A 19,742-nucleotide genomic window follows, 5' to 3' on the forward strand; every position below is an offset into this window, starting at 1 on the left:
AATCAAACTGTAGGATCCAGAGGCATGCCTGCAAAGTCGGGGGCCTGGACCCCAACCACCTTCCCCTCCACATGTGAGCCTGGCAACAAATTCTACCCAAGGTTACATAATCCAAGAGAGTTTACATCACAGGAGTGTCAACACACACAGATCCAGGGGAGAGGCCCTGAGACTGAAAATCTATTCTGTAAGCAGAGGGCAGGAGAGACCGAAGAACGAGGCTGGCCACTCCAGCCTGATAGTTAATGGAGGTCATTAAGGGAAACTTACGTACCAAGCGTGTCTTGGGCAGCTGCAAGATGAAATGCATCTCTATGCCCACTTGGCAGGGGCCAAAGAATGACGTAGGTAAAGGAGGGGCATAGTGTCAGGTACTAGTGAGTGAGTTCTACCAGGTATGGGAAGTTACTTTACATGCTGAACAGGTCAGGATGACAATAAGTTCCAAGACTGAGCACAGAGCTGGAGATGGGGGTTGGGGGCGTGGTGCTGACTTATGTCAGAATGAGCATCAGTCACAGTCAGTCTCTAAGGGGGTTTGCAGAAAGCAACCTCCGTTTTGGCCCAGGGCCAACATGAGGGACAGACAGCGGCCATGTCGTGGAACAGTCTCCCCTCCACAGTGACATCAGGGTGAAATTGTCTTCCTAAAACCATTCTTAATGTCACTCCCCTGGTCCAAGACCCTTGGGCCTCCTGTTTGCTGGAAGAATAAAATGTGAACTCTGTCAGGGCCCTTCCTGACTTGACCGCCACCTCCCTCTCTCCTCAGCTCCAGCACACGTAGCTTTTATTCTCCCTTCCCCCCTCCACCCTGCCCCTGGAGGCCAGCCCTGAGCAGGGCTCCCTGTTCCAACAAAGCATCTTCCTGAGTGTCACCTCTCCTGCTGCAGCTGTTTCCCTGCCCAGGAGTATTGTTTTCTTGTCCCCACTACCTGTCACAACTTCCCTTCTCCCCGAACAGAAGGAATTCCTCTACCTGTTTTTTCAGGATTCCTTTCAAATGTTCACGTCTTCCTCCAACTCTTTGAGCACCTGCTTTGCCAAGCTGGGACCACTCTCCCAGTGATACAAAGAGTGATGATAACAGTTAACGTGCAGCCCTTACTACTTTCAGTGTTTTACATGCATGAATGAATTCTTTTCATTCTCACGTCAGCCCTGTGAAGGTACTGTAATTATATCTTTTGGGAAACTGAGTCATGGGGAACCTAAGTAATTGGTCACACAGTTCGTGAGTGGCAAAGCCAAGGGTGAACTCAGGCATCCCAGCTCCTCTGCCGTGTTCTCAACGTCTTTTCTCTGTTCTGGGAGCCTTGTTTGTATCCCCTTCCAGCATTTAGCATACTATTACTATTTAACAATAGTTACTATTGTTAGTAACTGTTAGTAAATGATGGTCAGGCTCCTTACCTATTTTATTACATTAATAGTTATGGTTGCTATAAAAATGTGCCAGGTACCATTGTCAGTCTATAGGCATTTATGTCTCTAAGAGGAACATACATCTCAATTTGGGAGCATGGAGAGAGTGCTGAACTTGGGAGAAGAAGAATCCTCAGTTTAGGTTTTAGCTGTGGGTCCTACCAGCCAGCCTTGAATGAGTCAGTACACGGTTCTGAGTCCCAGTTTTCCCATCTGTAGAATGAGGGGCCTGGCTTAGATGATTCCTACGGTCTTCACTAGCTGTGAGTTTGAGAATCTGTAAAAGGGGGACAACACTACGTGTCACAGAGATGTTGCAGCTGTAGGAAGATAACGTAGGAAGATTTCTCATTCACTTCTGATAGGTCATCAGCTGTGTATCATGCCTTGTTCTCAGTGCTGGGGATGCAGAATGAAAAAGCCAAGTCCTTACTGTCACAGAGGGGGAGATACCGAAAATACGCCAGTAATTTATTGCATAACTCAAGGTCAAGTACTGAGAGCTGTGAAGGAAAGGGTGAGGGGTTTGAGAGTCTGAGTGGTGGCAGGTAGGGGCGAGCTTTCTGAGAAGAAGATATTACCCTGGAGATTTGAACGAAGCCAGGGAGCAAGCCACACAATCCAAGCGGAGGGAACGAAGGGGCAAAGGCCCTGAGGTTGGAGTGGGCTTGATGTGGTTAGAGACCATAGAGGAGGCCAGGGAGAATGCAGAGCAGTGAGCAAAGGCAAGTGGGAGGACTGGATTTCATTTTAAATGTAACGGGAGGCCATGGGGGATTTCGAGTTACCATGTGCTGCCATCTGTTTTCCTCTTTCTTATAGGTGAACAGAGGCAGGAGGTGGAAGCAGGAGGCTAGGACCACAGTCCAATCAAGAGATGATGGTAGCTTGAATGAGGGAGATTGTGATGGAAGTGGGTGTGAAGTATTCTAATTTGATGTGGCTCGTGAAGGTAATGCCTGTGGGATTCGCTGATGGATTAAATGAGGGCTGGGAGAGAAGGAGAAGAGGCCAGGATGACTGCCAGGTTTTCATGGAAAAGTGAATGTGGTTTGCACCATTCACCAAAAGGGAAGATTTGGGGAGGGGCAGGTTCGAGGGGAGACCAAGGGCTCCGTGTGAGATGCCTCCCCTCGAATGGGGTAGGGGTCATGGTGGGATTAGAGTTAGCCAAGAGACAAGGGCTAGGGCCCTTGTCACAACCGCCACAGCTACACATGCTAGTTCTCTTGGAAAAATAAAGTGTCTCATAGCTCCGACTCAGCCAGGGAAGATCCCAGTGTGGCAAGCCTGTCATCCACTCAGCTGGCCTGAAGCCTGACGGGTGTGGAGGTGGCTGATCACGGAGCAAATCCACAGGGGGCTTCTTGCCCCTCAGCTACTGCCCCTGGAGGAGGATTGAAAGGTCCCAGTGGGGATGCCAGTGTTCCATGCAGGGCCTGGAAATGCCATGAATTAGAATGCATGGGTTTTAGTTCCACAATCATCTCTAAGAGCGTCTTGTTAAAAAATATGATTGGCCTCAAGAGAGGTGATATGCGGATCTGCTACCAACTTACTCGGTGCCGTCATGGAGCAGGGGGAAGAGCCTGGGATTTGTAAGTAGGAGTCCTAGTTTAGGTGACAGTTGTTACTTAGGTGACTCTGAGAAAGGCAATTCATCTGTTTTGTCAGTAAAGCAGGAAGAAGTTTCTGTCCCACTTGTCATGTAACGTTGACTAGCAAATGAGAGTGTCTGTGACAGTGTTTTGTATGCTGTAAATGCTATTAAAGTAACATCTTTAATTTTGAAAAAAAGTTTATGCAGCCAAAGTTTAGCATTTCACCTATATTTCAAGCTCACAGTAGATTCAGTGAGGTGGGCAGAGTAGGTATTAATTAACCAGAGTTGTGCCTCAATTCCAAAGAAATGACTAATGATTCCTAACACATGATGGCCTTCGTTTGGTGCCTTTTCTACCTACTCATCACTCAAAACTCATTCCAAGCACCATCTCTTCCGGGTAGCTTTTCCTCCCTGCCTACTGCCCACCACCAGCCTCACTCTTGCCTCTCGTGGTACCTGTCACTAAACATTTACTGCCCAAATGAAAAATGGGCAGAGCGGTTTATTATAGAATAGTAGTTTTCTAGCTTTTTAAGTGACAGTCCACAATAAATGCACAAAAATATGCATATACATGTATTTCTTCTCACACACATATCCAACAAAAGTTCCACGAAGTGATACCACGAAGTGAAATTTCACATAGGACTCGTGCCGATGTTTTCTGTTCTGTTCTGGAACTTTTTTTTTTTTTTTTTAAGAAAATGAGGTTCTGCAACTGAATTGATTTCGCTGCCCAGACCAGCGGATCATGCCCCACAGTTTGGAAAACTGTTATGGAACATGCTGGCAGCCAGGGACCTTGTTCCTGGCCAGTCATTTGGGTCATCTGTGAGGCTTTCCCAGCTCCAGCATTCATGCTAATTCTAAAGATGCAAGAAATTAGGAGGCTGTGGGAACAGCAATTCAGCATGATGGCAGCTTGAACATTTACTGCATGGAGAATGCTTTTAGTTTTTCCTGGACTACATAAAGTCGAAATCTAATAAATGCTTAGGTTTGGGGCCATTGCCGTGAGAGAAAGATCTGATTTTAGCCCTCTATTTGTCATCGAGACTATGTAGACATTTGCAAGGGTGACTTTCAAGTAAAAGTTAGGTTCCCTGTCCAGAATCCCTGGACCCCAAATGTTTCAGCTGCAGGAGTTTTTGGCATTTTAAAGGGAATTCAGTAAGCACACTGTACATCTTATATCACCCCCAGTAGGTGTAGGCAGCAGCCTGCACACAAACACATTGATTTGTCTTCAGCAAATGTATGAATATTCATACTCAGTGGCCAAATGACCAGAAACAGCCTCACATCAGCTGAGGTCATTAACAGGGTATGAATGCATTTGCAGTTTTTAGAAATTTGGGGGTTTTCCAAAAATCCATAAGGGATTGGGGAAGTAAAATTTTGTTTTCCCGGCTTCATGTTTTTCCTTTTCAAAATCAGCAGGAACATTTATCCCTTTAGGGTACCCATGAATGCTTGGCTCGACGCCTGACACGTAGGAGGCACCCGGAAGATAATTGGTGAATGAATCACGGAGGCCGACTACAGCTTATAGAACCCCCCTGTTAAGACCAAGCCGCGTTTGAGAAAAGAGCCCTCCAGTTCTCTTTGAGGCCCTCTGTCTCATCTTATCCCACTGCCCACGAGTGGATGGAGACCTCACTGCTTCCACTCGGCTGCCTCGTGAGGAGCAGAGGGGAGAGACGCTTGTGGATTTTTTTGTTTTGTTTTTTTTCCCCCTTCCTCTTTCAGGCCTTGCACCTGAGGAAAGGAGAGGCAGGCCCACTAATTTTAGAGAGATGGGGTTGGGTGAAAAGATAGGTAAATGTTTGACCCATTTGTCCGAGGTCTAAAAAATAGCCAAATGCAAAATCGCCCTTTCTTAGCTTTCTTATGCTGGGAAAACCAGCTGAAAGGCAGTAACCAACGTTGGGAATATTCTGGGTTTCTTCTGGGGGTGGGGGGTGGGGAAGAGAATGCTTAGTGTGTCAGGAATTGGGGTTTCACAGGGTTGGCTCTGCAAAGATCTGGGTTTGAGTTCTGGCTCTACTAACCCCATGGCACCTTACATAAACTCTTCCATTCAAGCTCCACCTACTTATTTAGAAGATGAAGACAATAACATCGTAAACTCACAGTGTTCTTGTGAAGACTAAAGGTGATCATACGTGAAAAGCATTTGTCACCAAACTTTGGGATTTTTTGTTGTCATTGATAGTGATGGTGAAAATGTTAACCCCGGCCAGAAGCACAGAGCAGCAGCAGATACAACCTCCACCGTTCCCCATTCTTTGATAGGGTCTGTGCAGTCAGGACGGTCTCAGTTATGCTCAGTTAACAAACATCCCCCCACGCCCTGCCCCTGCCACAAACCTCTGAAACTTCACACTGTGCACATTTATTTGTGGATCACACGGATTTCTCCATGGACCCAAACGACTCTCCAGGGCAGTTTGTCTGTGTGTTGGCTCCATCCTCTGGGCTGATTGGTTCCCTATGGCACCTCCATAGCAACACATGCTCACCTAGTAACAGGGGAGGAGAGAGCGTGGCGATTCTTACCTGGACTCTTCAGTGCTTCCACCCTGTGTGTTTCACTCATCCCTTCCAGCCCCGTTTTATTGGGTAAAGCAAGTGACATGGCTTTGCCTTAAAGGAGTGGGGAAGGCCAGCCCTCTCCCTGTTGGGGAGTCAAGGGGACCTGGAAATACTGGAGAAGAGGCACCCGTGCTGACCAGAGACGTTTACCCTTTTCTCACTGGTGTAAATGCAGCCGAGCGCCCCTTCCAACCAGGCAGCTGAAGCCCCTGCTGTGTAGAGACGCTGGCACTGCCGCTGCCGTAGACGATCTTGCAGAATCACGGAGCCGGCTCTGTACCAGACCTGGCGAAGGAAGCAACCTCTGGGTGCTTCCGGGGAGTCATACCTACCAGGCTGGAGCCCTTCACCCCAGTGTTTTCCCTCACACCCTCACCCCCAATGGTATGGGGCACTGGTGTTAAAATGACGGGTTCCTCCAGTTGGAGGGCACCCTGGGAACACCCCTCATACTCCAAATGTGGAAACTGAGGCCTAGGCAGCACATGCTTGCTTTTTCCCTTGTGTTCTGTGGTTTTCCCGCGGTCCCAGTGGTTTCCGATTAGCTCAGCATTAGACCTACCTCTGGACGGGGGTCCCCTGCCCTGCCTGGTGATTTTCTGCCGTCTACCTCTGCCAACGTCCACACCCACTCATCCTCCTTCAGGAGCCCAGATGCCCCAAGCAGTGGCCTGGCCTGCCTTTCTGTGCAATTATCAGCCAAGGGGCAAACCCCTGAATTTGGTGGTTGGTTAGCACTCCAGCAGGAGGATCTTCAGATCTTCAGGATCTTTTTTCTTTCCTTCCAGGTTTTTGTTGTTTATTTCCAGTTCCAGAGATAAGGAATGGGACAGGCTAACAGCCACCATCACAGGGACTGTCCCACCATCGCTGTAGAATGAGTGAGACGTGCCATCCCCCTCCCAGTACCCCACCAGCACACACCTCCCAGAGGCTCCTATTGTCATTTTATTGAGACTGTGTGTGTATAGGATGTTTGGACAGATACTGTAATATATACTGCATTTTTCAGACTATAAGACACCCCCCCAAATTTGGGGGGAAATGGGGGGGTGTCTTATAGTCTGAATGCAGCTCACCTGGCTCACTGTGCGGGGAGGCAGTGGCGGCCTATGTTATTTATGTTATTAAATATTTTACCACATTTTCTGCTTCAAATTTATTTTTCCTGTTTTCTTCCTCTAAAACTTAGGTGCGTATTATGGTCCGGTGCATCTTACTGTCTGAAAAATTCGGTAGTTCATGCTTATACTTGGGTTTCAGTGAGGTAACATTGGTTAATAACATTATCAAAATTTCAGGTATACAATTCGATGTCTGTGTACTCTCGTGGGCTCACCACTCAAAATCTAGCTTCCTTCTCTTACCATATATTTTACCTCCCTACCCACTTCACCCTCCCCCATCCCCCTTTCCCTCTGGTAACCATGATTCTGTTTTCTGCATGTGTGAGTTTTCTGTTTTGTTAGTTTTTTTGTTACTTTTTTGCTGCATAGTCTCACATATGAGTGAAGTCACATGATATTTTGCCCTTTCCCGTNGTGCATCTTACTGTCTGAAAAATTTGGTAGTTCATGCTTATACTTGGGTTTCAGTGAGGTAACATTGGTTAATAACATTATCAAAATTTCAGGTATACAATTCAATGTCTGTGTACTCTTGTGGGCTCACCACTCAAAATCTAGCTTCCTTCTCTTACCATATATTTTACCTCCCTACCCACTTCACCCTCCCCCATCCCCCTTTCCCTCTGGTAACCATGATTCTGTTTTCTGCATGTGTGAGTTTTCTGTTTTGTTAGTTTTTTTGTTACTTTTTTGCTGCATAGTCTCACATATGAGTGAAGTCACATGATTTTTTGCCCTTTCCCGTCTCACTTGTTTCACTGCACAGAATGCCCTTGAGATCTGTCCGTGTTGTCGCAAAGGGCAAGGGTCCACTTTCCTCGTGGCTGAGTAGTGTCCCTCGGTGCTGTGCACCCCACCTGCTTTGTCCTGTCTTCCCTTGATGCGCACTTTGGTTTATTCCGTGTCTCGGCTATTGCTGGTAATGCTGCGATGCATGTAGAGGGACATCGACATCGACAGCTATTAGGGAAACGCTTATGCTGCTTTAGAACCACTCCAGGCACCAGAAAGTGGCATAGACACCCCCAGAATGATTCTCAGGCCATTCCGTGGTCCTGAACTTGTGGATTGCTGCTGGCCTCTCAGTCCTTCTGAACTACTATAGCTGGTTCTAACTTCTGAGACACCATGAGGTGTAAATGGGTGTTAGAATCGCCTGTGCCATGTGCTAACTGAAAGTTCCTGAGCTATTCACTGGAGACTCTGATTTAGTGGATATGGGTTGGGGCCCAGGAATCTACGTTCTTAAAAAGTACTTTAAAAAAAAAGTACTTTATTTATTTATTTTTAGTGAGAGGAGGAGGAAGGGAGGATGAGAGGAAGAGAAACACACTGATGTGTGAGAGATACGTTGATTGGTTGCTTCTTGCACACTCCCAACTACGGACCTGGTTCGTTACCCCGGCGTGCGCCCTGACTGGGAATGGAACCACTGACCCCTTGGTTCAGAGTCTGACACTCAATCCACTGAGCCACACCACCCAGGGTGAAATCCGCATTTTCACCGGCATCCCAAGGTGGTACAGAGCAGTCTTTTCCAGGGCTCCTTGTCGATGTGGCCACACCAGGCACAGGGGCTACAGGGGAGGCATCTCACCTCCAGCCAGGGCAGCACCGCTTTGGGCTGCTTTAGAAATGAGGTTTCAGCCTAAGATGTGTTCTACTGATAGAAACAATTGACGTGGAGTATGATTTTTGAAATCCACTGTTCCAGACCATACAGAGCAGACGAAAGAGCAACCCAGCCGAGGCTGTCTAAAGAGCACCCTTTTGTGGAGTGGCTTCACCTTCTACACAGAATGCATTTGCTTTCTTACCCTTCATAGAGTCATAATTGTCCTGTTTTCCGTGCCCTGAGGGGAACTGGACTGCAGCGATCCTGCTCCTCAGATCCTGGTCCCCGGGTCTTGGCAGAGGTTCTGTGCCTGGGTTCTGCCAGGTACCTCAGAGCCACAGGGAAGGTGTACCACTTCCAAGGCCTCATTTGGACCAGGCCCTGCGAGAGGAATGGCTTCTCTCTTGGATCCCAGTGGACCACAGTTCAAAGTCAGTGAACTTGAATTTGCACTTTGCAGGTAGTACTGGCCCCGACCTGTTCCCCATCAGTAGACCGGATGTTACAACTCAGCTTGCCCTCTGCCCCTTACAATGTCTCCATGCCCCTGGGGTTTTCTTCCCTGAAGTCGGAAGACACTGAGTATCTTTGGGGCTTCCTGTTTGGATCTGACAAACTGAAGGGACAAAGGTGGCCGTCTTGGTGACGCCAATAGTAATAGCACTGACAATGGAGGCTACTGATTAAGGGCAAGGAACTGCAGGCGCAAGGGCAGGTCTGTTCAATTGTGTGTAAATGGTATTTTTTTTTCCGTGAATTCTCAATACCTCCCTTAGGACATTGCAGCTGAGGTTTCTGAGCCCACTTGCCTTTGATACTTACTCACTGGGGATTTGACTCTTGAGAAATCACTGTGGCAACAGAACCCTTTTGCCTCCATGAAGACGATGTCAAAGTCTTAAAACCCAGGACGTTTTAAGGCAGCGTTCCAACTTCATTACTGCCGGGGAGAAGATTCATCCAGGGTGGAAGTGTCCTCTCTTAGAACACAAATCCGTCTCCGAACGGCTTTTCTTTCCCCTTTGTTTTGGACACTAAGCAATTACTTTTTTTTTAAGGGGGAAAATTGTGCTAATGCACAAAACTCTCTTTTTCCCCCTTTCATTTATTTGAAATGGAACTTAACAAAGTCAGTTCCGAGCAAGCGCTATATATGAGTAATGCTTTTCGTCCCTGGAAGGGCCCTGGCTCAAACGGCACAGGAGTGCTGATTCCCTCTGCTTTGTGCGAGCGTCTGTAATGACAAAGTGCCCGTGTCAGAGTGGATAATGAAACTATAAATTGTTTTCATGAATGCTCTGAATTTGGTCTTTTACGGGGCGAATTCAAAAGGTACCTCGTGCCACATTTCACACATGCGAACGGCACCAGACCGCGCAGCGTAGCCAATAGAAATAAAGAAGCCCCGCAGAGGCTCACCCTGGCCCGTGTGGTGGGTGATCGTCAGGGGAGGATGGTGTGAGGTAGGCGGGGACGCGGGGAGAAGGAGGGACAAAGAGTTCCCCGAAGGTGCTCCCGAATGGTTGGGGATAATTCAAAATGTGGCTAAAATACTGAGCTCATGAAATTGGTTGCTGTGGGAGAGGGCTGCACTGGAGACATGGAAGTTGTGCAAATCTTGGCCAAGCTGGTGACTGACGATTCTCGAGGGAGAGGGCATCTGCTGCTGCCTGAACAGGTGCAAATATTGCAGAGATCGATGGTTCAACTAAATTATTTTTAATAGCATTTTTGTGTTTTTTTTTAATTATAAAAGCCATATGGGTTTGTTCTAGAAAATTTAGAAAATGCAGAAAAGCAAAAGTGTAAAAATTTAAAAGCTATGTCAATGATTTTGCTACCAAGTGATAATTGTTAGTAATGTGCAAATGTGTTGTTTAATGTGTTTCTGTATCTAACATTTTGCAAAATTTTAAGGAAATCTTACATAATCTTACTTGGATATATACGTCTTTTTAAAACAAAAATTGGGGCCCAGCTATCTGTTTATTCAGCTATATAACTCTCGAAAAGTATTCTACTATTTTACTATTTGTCAATGAAATGATTTTATCAGCCCCAGTTTGCCAGAGTTCGTGGACAACCAAGATTTTGGTTCTGTCAAGAGGGAAGTAGGTCAGGTACCGCTGCAGCCTTTGGGTGCGTGTCAGTTACTGACAGATGTGTCTGGGTATATGATCTCTAAAAACAAACAAAAAAGCAACAGAACAAAATAAAAAGCCGCCCCCGCAGGGTGTGCTAGGTGGAGGCCCGCGGACGTTTTGACCAGTTCCCTGGATTTATTTTGCAGTACCTGGTGTGCAAAAGGAAGCTGGAGAGTAAGAAGGAAGCCCTGCTGATCCTCTCCAAGGAGCTGGACACGTGCCAGCAGGAGCGGGACCAGTACAAACTCATGGCCAATCAGCTTCGAGAGCGCCACCAGTCGCTGAAGAAGAAGCACCGAGAGCTGATTGTACGTATTACATCGAAGTAGTGTTCCCGGTCCCTCGTGAAGGTAGAAAGAGGGCGTTTCAACACACTGTTTCTTCAGCAGAGGATTCAATTCAAATAGTTTCAAAGTGGAAAAACTAACAAGTGGAAGTCGTCCTCCCTATTTCCTCCACAGCCCAATTCCATAGGCTACTCTTGTGTACATCCCCCCGCACTGCTCACATGAGCAGCTGTGAATCATGCACACCCATGTATGTGTCTGTGTGCCTGCGTACTTACTAATTCGTTCATGTGGAGTATGTTTTAAGATGACTCATGTTATAAATCTGCCCCGTGTGATACTGATGTGGTTATTTGAATTCCATTTTAAATTAATTAGAACTAAGTAGAACTGAAAACTCGGTCCTTTGTTCTCATGCCGTTTCATGGACTCAGTTGGCACCGGTGGCTGGCTGGTGGCAACTGTGTTAAGCTGCATTTCTGGGGGGGGGGGCTCCTATGTCACACAGTCGGGTGTAGGATGTCCCCGCCGCTTCAGAGTGCTGTTGGATACCATTAAGTGCATGTTGTTCTGAAACTTGCTCTTTTCATTCAACACTTTGTTTTGGACACCTCNTCTGATACTGATGTGGTTATTTGAATTCCATTTTAAATTAATTAGAACTAAGTAGAACTGAAAACTTGGTCCTTTGTTCTCATGCCGTTTCATGGACTCAGTTGGCACCGGTGGCTGGCTGGTGGCAACTGTGTTAAGCTGCATTTCTGGGGGGGGGGGCTCCTATGTCACACAGTCGGGTGTAGGATGTCCCCGCCGCTTCAGAGTGCTGTTGGATACCATTAAGTGCATGTTGTTCTGAAACTTGCTCTTTTCATTCAACACTTTGTTTTGGACACCTCTCTCGAGGCCACACATACAAACTTAGTTCTTTTGAAAAAACAGTTGCATAGTAACATTTCCACATTTTTTAACCTTTCTCTTATCATGAGCATTTAGGTCATCTCTAGGGTTTCATAAAGCAAGATTTTTAAGGATATACGTTGTACTGAGATGGAGGAAACCAACAGCACAATGCTATTTTGGATTCTTGCTCCTGTTTCCCCTCCTGGATACAGCCACCTTTTTAAGCGTGGGCACTGTTGCTAACGTGAGCCACCTGTGCTGGGATCACTGCGCCGTCCTGGATCAAAAACAGAGTCAAAGATTCCTCAAGTTAAAGTCATGTTGATGGACATTCGGACAGTATCGGGTTGCCGTGTACTCGCTCATGTGGCATTTGCTCATTCTCTGCGGGTATTTGTGTTCCTGGGTGATCCGCAAGGGGGAGAATTGAATCCTTTTAACACAAAAAGTCTGACAGGACTGCACGTTCTCAGTTTATTTTCTTTGATTTTGATCACATCCTTTCCACACCCCTCAAATTATTCTATTCATGGAGAAAACTCAAGTGATCTGTTTAAAAAAGGAACTCAACTCAGACCAAATGAAGTAAAAGTTTGGCTCTGCTCGAAAATAATTTTGATAAATCGAGTAGCTTTGCTTTTGTTTTTCAGTTCACATAGGTTTATTTTTATTTTATTTTTAAGAGTTTTTCTGTTGTTGTTATTTCCATGCGAGAGAGGGGAAGGGAGAAAGAGAAACATCGATACCAGAGATCAAGGCTACAACTTAGGCAAGCTACAACTTCTGGTGGAATTGAACAGGCGAACTCTCATTTTAAGGAATGATTTTCCAACCAGCTGAGCCACACCAGCCAGGGCTGGTTCACGTAGTTTGGGAAAAGATATAGGTTTGGTCCTAATTGGAACTGATTCCTTAGAACAAGGGCGTCAAACTCATTTTCATGGGGGGCCACGTCAGCCTCATGGTTGCCTTCAAAGGGCCAAATGTAATTTTAGGACTGTGCACATGTAATGACTCCTTAACTAGGGGCAAAGAGCTTGGCGCTGCAGCCGGGTAGAAACAATGTGCCTGGCTGGATAAAACAAGGTGGAGGGCTGGATGTAGCCCATGGGCCTTGTATTTGCCACCTGTGCCTTAGAGACTTTTCCAAAACAAGTCTGGTTCAGTTTATAGTTAATTTTTTACAAGTGTATTTGAGCTTGGTCCATCCAGCACGTTTCTGGTTGCAAGGGATGGGAGGTGGGAGGGTGTGAATCGAAGCACATTTTTTAAAACTAAAATGTGGCGCTTGTTTCTTTGTAGGATGGAGATCCGTCACTTCCTCCTGAAAAGAGGAAACAGGTAAGACTTATTCCTGCTGTTGGAAAATTTTTAAATGGTTTGCACTGGTGCCTTCCAACAGTTAGGGGGATCGGGGAGTTCCACAATGTATAGAGAAATGTTTCATTTTAAATGAAACATTTAATGTTTCATTTCAATGTTTCCAGAATCCTCCTGTACTACTGGAGGGAGTGGGTGATTGGGAAATTCTGACGACAAAGAGGGATGGGGCAGGGTAAAGGGGGAAGGACGCCTGGTAAAGTCCAGCAGGGCGGGCGAGGACACCCCAGGTGACCAGGTTGCCCTTCTTTGTTGGGAATGCTGCTGGGAAGCCGTGAGTGAGTTGAGGGTTCATGGTTGTAACACTTCAGCTTTCTCTTCCGTGGACGGTACTTTTCTACTGTATATCTTCTGCCGCTTCAGACAGTTTTAATATTTCGTATTTTATTTATACTTTATACTCCAGTATAGTTACCATACCAGACTTTATCAGCTTCAAGTGCAGTGATTCAACATTTGCATACCTTGCGGTGAGGCCGCCACAGTACGTACGTCTAGGGCTCACTGTCCCCACAGAGTTACTGTGATATTGTTGACCGTATGCCCTGAACTACATTCCCATGACTTGTTTACTTTGTAACTAGAAGTTTGTACTTGTCCCCAACCCCCTCCCCTCTGGCAATCATCAGTTTGGTCTCTGTACCCATGCATCAGCTTTTGTTTTAGTTCATTTGTTTATTTGTTTTCTTTTTATTTCCACGTATAAGTGAAATCACATGATAATTGGGTTCTCACTCTGACTTATTTCACTTAGCACAATACCCTCTATGTCCATCCATGTTGTTGCAAATGGCACAGTTTCAATTTTTTCATATTCCTGCGTAGTGATCCACTGTGTATGTGGACCTTCTTTATCCATTTGTCTAGCACTTCAGACTTATAAAAGCCGTCTTATCAGCAAAACTCACAAGCCATTTATGTTCTTTTCTCCTAAGGTAGCCAATAGTGTTTATTCACAAGTTCAGTTTTTCCCTGCAGATTTCAGATGCCCACTTTCTCAATGAACAAATCCTTGTATATACACACGGACCTGTTTCTGGACTTCCCGTTCTGCTCCTCGGAGCATTCTCTATGGTCCTGTGGTCGTACCACGTCATTTTGCCTCTATTTCATAGTGCTTTTAATGTCTATCTGGGATCACATCCTTCCCTTTGCTCATCTTTTTCAGGAAGATATACTTATAAACATTTTATCAGTTCCTCCTGATAAAATCCTCCCAACCCCCACCAAAACCCCTGCCTGTTGGTATTTTGATTCAGGGTTTGCTAACTTTATAAATTAATTTGGGCATAGTTAACATTTTCATATTATCATGTCCAGGTATATTGCACATCAAATTTCTTTTAATACAGTTGCATACATACATACATACATACATACATATTGCTTTTTCCAAAGATATCTTTGTTAGAACTTTCCTTAGCTTCATGATAGCTCTGTACTGACATACCTTGAAGTATATAGTCTTTTATGGGTGTGCAGGGAGCCCGGATGATGGCGGTGTTAATGCCGTGTGTTCTGTGTCCCGGGAAGTCTGTGCCAGAGGAGAGCTTCAAAACTGCTGGATGCAAATAAGGACAGATTTGTTTGGTCTCCTCGTAACTGTAATGGCTAATCCAACCTCCGGTTTCTGCTCATTGATCATATACCTGGCACTGCATATAAACCCCTTGGGTTCATTACCTTGTGATTGTTGATGCTGTGCTAACAGTATGCCCAGCACACACACATACACACATTTACCCTTAAATAGCCATTCAGTCCTGTGCTTACCATTCAGTCACTCGGTTCTATTCTCTGCCATAACCTCCTTGCTATTTTATCTGATTACTTCACAATGCTGCAGGTCTGATGTAAAGTCAAATTTTTCTATGGAGCCAATTGATTTATTTTCTAAACACAATTACATGGTAATTTACTATTAATGTCTGAAAATTGGGATCCTTAATCTGGCATTGCTAGGTGCTTTTGTTTTTGTAGTTTTGGTGGCTATGAGCAGTCATCTTTGCTGTGATTTTAGACTTTGTTAGTATTCATGAAGGAGTTTTACACTGTAAATGAATTCACGTTCCGTGACTCTGCTAAAAAATTTACATTGACTGAGGAGAATCTGATGAATTCCAGTAAGTCTGTCAAGCTGCATTGTTACAGCTCTAAAAAAAAAAAAAGTTGGTGTCCTAAACACTGGCTTTGTAGATTTTAATATGGCTTTAATGTGGCGTCGAGTTTCTGTCCCTCTAGGCTTAGTATGGTGCCCTGAGCTTGCACTTTGCACCCTGCCGGCCGGGGTTGGAACTGCTGACTTGCTGCATGAGACAGCATGCACTGGGGTGCAGGTGACAGAAATTCTGAAAAGTTTAAACAGTACAGGAGTCAATGACTTCACATAACCAAAAGCTCAGAGGTAGTGGAGGCTTCGGATGCTGTATAGTCATCATGCACTCATTCTCTCCACTGTGCCCCACTCAGCAAATCAAAATACATAGGAAAATACAGGATACCCAGGTCAATCTGAATTTCAGGTAGATGGTTAATAGTTTTTCAGTATACAGGTATGTTCCAAGCTTTATTAGGGACATACCTATGCTAAACATTTTTCAGTGTATATCTGAAATTCCAGTTGAACTGGATGTCCTGTATTTTATCTGACCACTCCATCACTGCCAATTTTAATGTCAGCTTTCTCTTGAACTTCGCATAAGTTTTCTTCTAAGGCCGGTTCCTCTACGCAGGAGAGGCAGAAAACCCAGCCCTGAAGTAGAAGTCCTTCCCCCGAGTCGAATCGGGGGAGTGTTGGACATATTCCTCTTCCTGGTCTGCTAGCATTCACCAGGACAGCACTACATGAATTGCCTTAGATTAAGCACCTGGGACGCAAGAGCTATGAGGGACCCACCAGTGGCACCCGTCAAACTAATTGTGTGGCCTTGGGAAGGTTGCTTTGGGTGTCTGAGTCTCAGCTTTCTCATCCGTTAATTGGCAGAAAGTGGTACCCACCGCATAGTGTGGCTACGAGGAGCAAATGAGATATTGCAAGTAGGGTGTTTTCAGTTCCATTCTTCTGGACCAGTGGTCCTCAGACCCTTGAGAATCAGAGGTATCTTTGAGAATACAGTGAAAACTATGGGCTTTTGCTCCAGAAATGGGACACATACATGCCCACAAACAGTTTTACACTCAGCTTCCTGGATTCATACCCTGTCTGCAGCCCGTTCATGGGCCCTTGGGGCTCCTGGGACTGCATTCAAAAGCTGCTGCTTTAAATGTATTGAGGGCTCTTCTCAGACTCAGTGGAACCAACACCACACCCTCTGTCTCTGTGGTGCTTCGTGCTTTTCCCCCAGTGACTGGCTGGCTGGATGGAAGGAGGGATGGAGGCAATCTCCCAACTGTCTTCTGAGATCACAATGGCAAGTTCTGTCTTGTGTAAAGTCTCAAGGGTGCATTATGGGCATCATGGATTCAAATTTGACCCAACTACTTGCTGGCTGGGTGATCTTGTGTAACCCATCTGAGACTCAATTTCCTTCTCTTCAAAATGAACATCATAATGAGATGTATTTGTCAAGTTCTTATGAGGAATTGGTGTGATAATGCTTCTGGTGCTCACTTCCTTGTACTTGGTAAGTCCTCCATGGAGAGTAAAAAAAAATGGATTGGTTATTTTTTAATTTTTCCTGTGACTTGCCCGAAGTCCCATTGCATGTTGACAGAGCAGGACGAGAAGTCTCCTCACTTGTGGTTCAGGGTTTGAGTTCAGGTGTTTTGGTTCTGCATCCGATTCTTGGAATGTTTGAGTGCAGAGGAAGCAAAACCAATATTTAACCCAACTCAGTCTGCAAGTCCAAAGATTCAGTGTTTTAGTTGAAGCACCCTGCTTCAGAGTGGTGGGGAACCAGAACGGGGCCTCGGAATCTTTACCTAAGCCCACGTTCTCTCCTGTGGTAAACGACATCTGGCCATAACTTATTCCTGCCTTTTTTTTTTATCTTGTCCTCAGAGGACAGACCAGAACTTTCATGGCTGTGGTTCTAGAAATATAGTTGTCGAGGCTTTCTTTTAGAACTTAGAATCCTTTTTAAGACAACTCAATTTCCAATGGTAAATCATCCGTTAAAGAAGCTGTGAAGAGATCGTGACAATGGTGATGTGCTAATAGCTTCTGGTGGAATATTGAAATGAAAGTTTCTTCTTGACACTCCAGGCAGAGCTGTGTACCGAGTACCTCTTTGCACCGAAGGGAGAGATCGCCAAAAGGTCTCTGATGACCCTTTAAATATTTCTCTTTTGCTAAACAAGCAATTATCACCAAAGGAGACAAAGAGGGGAGTTGAAATGATGATCTTGGGTTAATCTTCTTATGAAGTGGAATTTGGGGGGATCACAGCAAGTACGTTTTTCTCACTCAAATTTCTCCGTGAACAAACAACCAACTGCATCTTTGTCTCTCCCAGCTGTGATTTCAAGCTGGGAAACCACAGGAGGCTTCCCTCCCAGTCCTGGGGGGTGGGGGGAGCCTCTGCTTTCTTCTCATAAAAGGTGACAGCTTGCACTGACTGGTGTGGCTCAGTGAGTGGGGCGTCCTCCCACAAACCGAAAGGTCACAGGTTCTATTCCCCATCGGTGCACATGCCTGGATTACTGGCTGGGCCCCAATTGGAATGTGTACATGCAAGAGGCAGCTGATTGATGTTCCTCTCACACATCGATGTTTCTCTCCTTGTCTTTCTCCCCCTCTTCCCCTTTCTCTAAACTAAGTAAATACAATCTTTGAAAGCGGTGGCTTCTTTAGACAGTGGCATGCCCCAGGATAAACCAGAGCATAGTGTGGCCCTTTGTGAGGTGGGGTGGAGAGGAGCCTTTTACTTCAGTAGCAAAATCTTCTTGGCCAATCTTCTCTTAGTCCCCACTGACTGCCGATCAGAGCAACTTTGCATCTGTGTCCTGGTTTGAGGCTCAGAACCCAACACTGCCCCCAAAGACCTCTAGTGCTTTGAGATGTTTCCTTCATGTCAGTTTGAACAGTACAGCATCCGTGGAAGACATCCAGGGTCCAGCCCGTGAGAAACCTCCCAAAACATGACAGTAACTTCCTGCGTAGTAACTTCCTCGTGCCTATGGCTATAAGCCCTTGGAGTCCTTGCACCAATTTTGTAACGAAGGTGAGAGTGCCCCCTCAGCTTCACAGATGAGAAATTTTAGGATCCCTGAGTCTAAAGAACTTGGGAGCTGTTAAGGGAGCCAATGAGTGGCAGATGCGGAATCATAATAGCCAAGACTAAGCAAACATTTATTTAAATAGCAACCTCCCAAACCTGTTTGCCTGTAGACTGGAAATGCCCTCACACGAGTGTGTTTTGAGATTATGAGGTGGGAGTAGACCACTGAGGGCTCCCTGCACAGCCAAAAAATGCACGTGGAATAATCTCTGGTGGGGGTTGTTTTTTGTAAAACAGAAAGCTGTCGCTGCAGCCAAGGCCATCGCCTTGGCAGCTGCTATGAATAGGGGCCCTTGCTCAGCAAAACAAGCCTCACTTTATTACTATTAACACAGGAGTTGCCACAGCCCAAAGCAGCCAAGTAGAAATTGCAATTAAATTTGCTATCAATCACACCTCTCAAGTATGCTTGATGTTTCATCCAATGCTTTTTGTCTTTTTTTTTTTTTACATATTCTTGTTTAATGTCGTGCTTTTGCCTACTGACCCCCTACTTAAGGGGTCCAGGGTGCCAAACTTCTTAATACTGTGGAGTGGAGCAGCATTTTCTAAATCTGGTCTCTCCCTCTTTTTTTTCTCTCATGCTCTTTTTTTTAATTTCATCTCCTTGAGGAAGTGCCTAGGTCACAGTTTTACCTGTCTCTGTCTCTCTCTGATGTTGCCCTCCCCGTTTTGAATTCCAGTTTCGCTATGTAAGCAAACTGAGAAGTAAGGTAGGGGGCTTCCTGGTGGGGCATCCTTTTTTAATTTTGCCTGAGAGAAACTGCTCCGTGGTTGGTTAACGGGAATGATGGTCATCTAGTACATTACAGAGATTCCAGAGGAGGGAGGGACTGGTCTCAGCATGTTGCCCTTTTCCCTTCTGGTCCTTCTGGTCCTTTTGGTCTCTGGTCTCAATTATTTAAGGGCTCAGGTGAGGATTCATGGCTCTTCCCGGTGTCTGGGCTGGTGCCAGGTGGGAAGGTTAATTTTAAGCTTTTCATTACTTTCTTTTCATTTTTTTAATTCTTTACCCTCTGAAGTTCAGTGCTTGGGGGGCTGTGAATTAAACAAACAGGAGGGAAAAAAGCATACAATTTTGTGAGTATTTTGTGTGAAAGGGAGTTCACAGAAGTGGAACTCAGAGGAGTGGTTAGATTTGGGGGTTGACAAGCCATTCAGACAAAAGAAAGGGGTTTGGGCTTCAAAGGGTGATCAGCTGTGGGAAAGCGACGAGGAAGTGTGTGTGCGGAGGCTGGTGGAAAGTGGGGATTATTTTAGTTAGAGGATCTGACGGTGCCAGCTCTCTGTCTCTGGTGGCTGGAGCCACGCTCCTCTTCCTGCGACTGGACAGGATGGGACGTGCCCGCAGAAGCAAATGTGTGCCCTGCTTTAGGCAGGAAAGGGGAAGAAAGGGAACTCTCTTAGCTCAAAATAACCCTTACGACCAAGTGGCATATTTTGG

General features: G+C 45.8%; 1 protein-coding gene across 2 annotated transcripts in view; it reads left to right on the forward strand.

Moving 5' to 3' along the window:
* Positions 1 to 19,742, forward strand: part of CCDC149 (coiled-coil domain containing 149) — a 97,555-nt gene that overhangs the window by 24,612 nt on the left and 53,201 nt on the right. For both annotated transcript variants that reach the window (XM_037044891.1, XM_037044899.1), the window contains exons 2-3: positions 10,659 to 10,820; positions 13,002 to 13,040. In XM_037044891.1, the coding sequence (XP_036900786.1) occupies positions 10,659 to 10,820; positions 13,002 to 13,040 (201 nt within the window). The remainder of the gene's footprint in view (positions 1 to 10,658; positions 10,821 to 13,001; positions 13,041 to 19,742) is intronic.

This window comes from Sturnira hondurensis, unplaced genomic scaffold, assembly GCF_014824575.4.
Source record: "Sturnira hondurensis isolate 20B ecotype Veracruz unplaced genomic scaffold, ASM1482457v3 Scaffold0000780, whole genome shotgun sequence".
Classification (NCBI taxonomy): Eukaryota; Metazoa; Chordata; class Mammalia; order Chiroptera; family Phyllostomidae; genus Sturnira; species Sturnira hondurensis.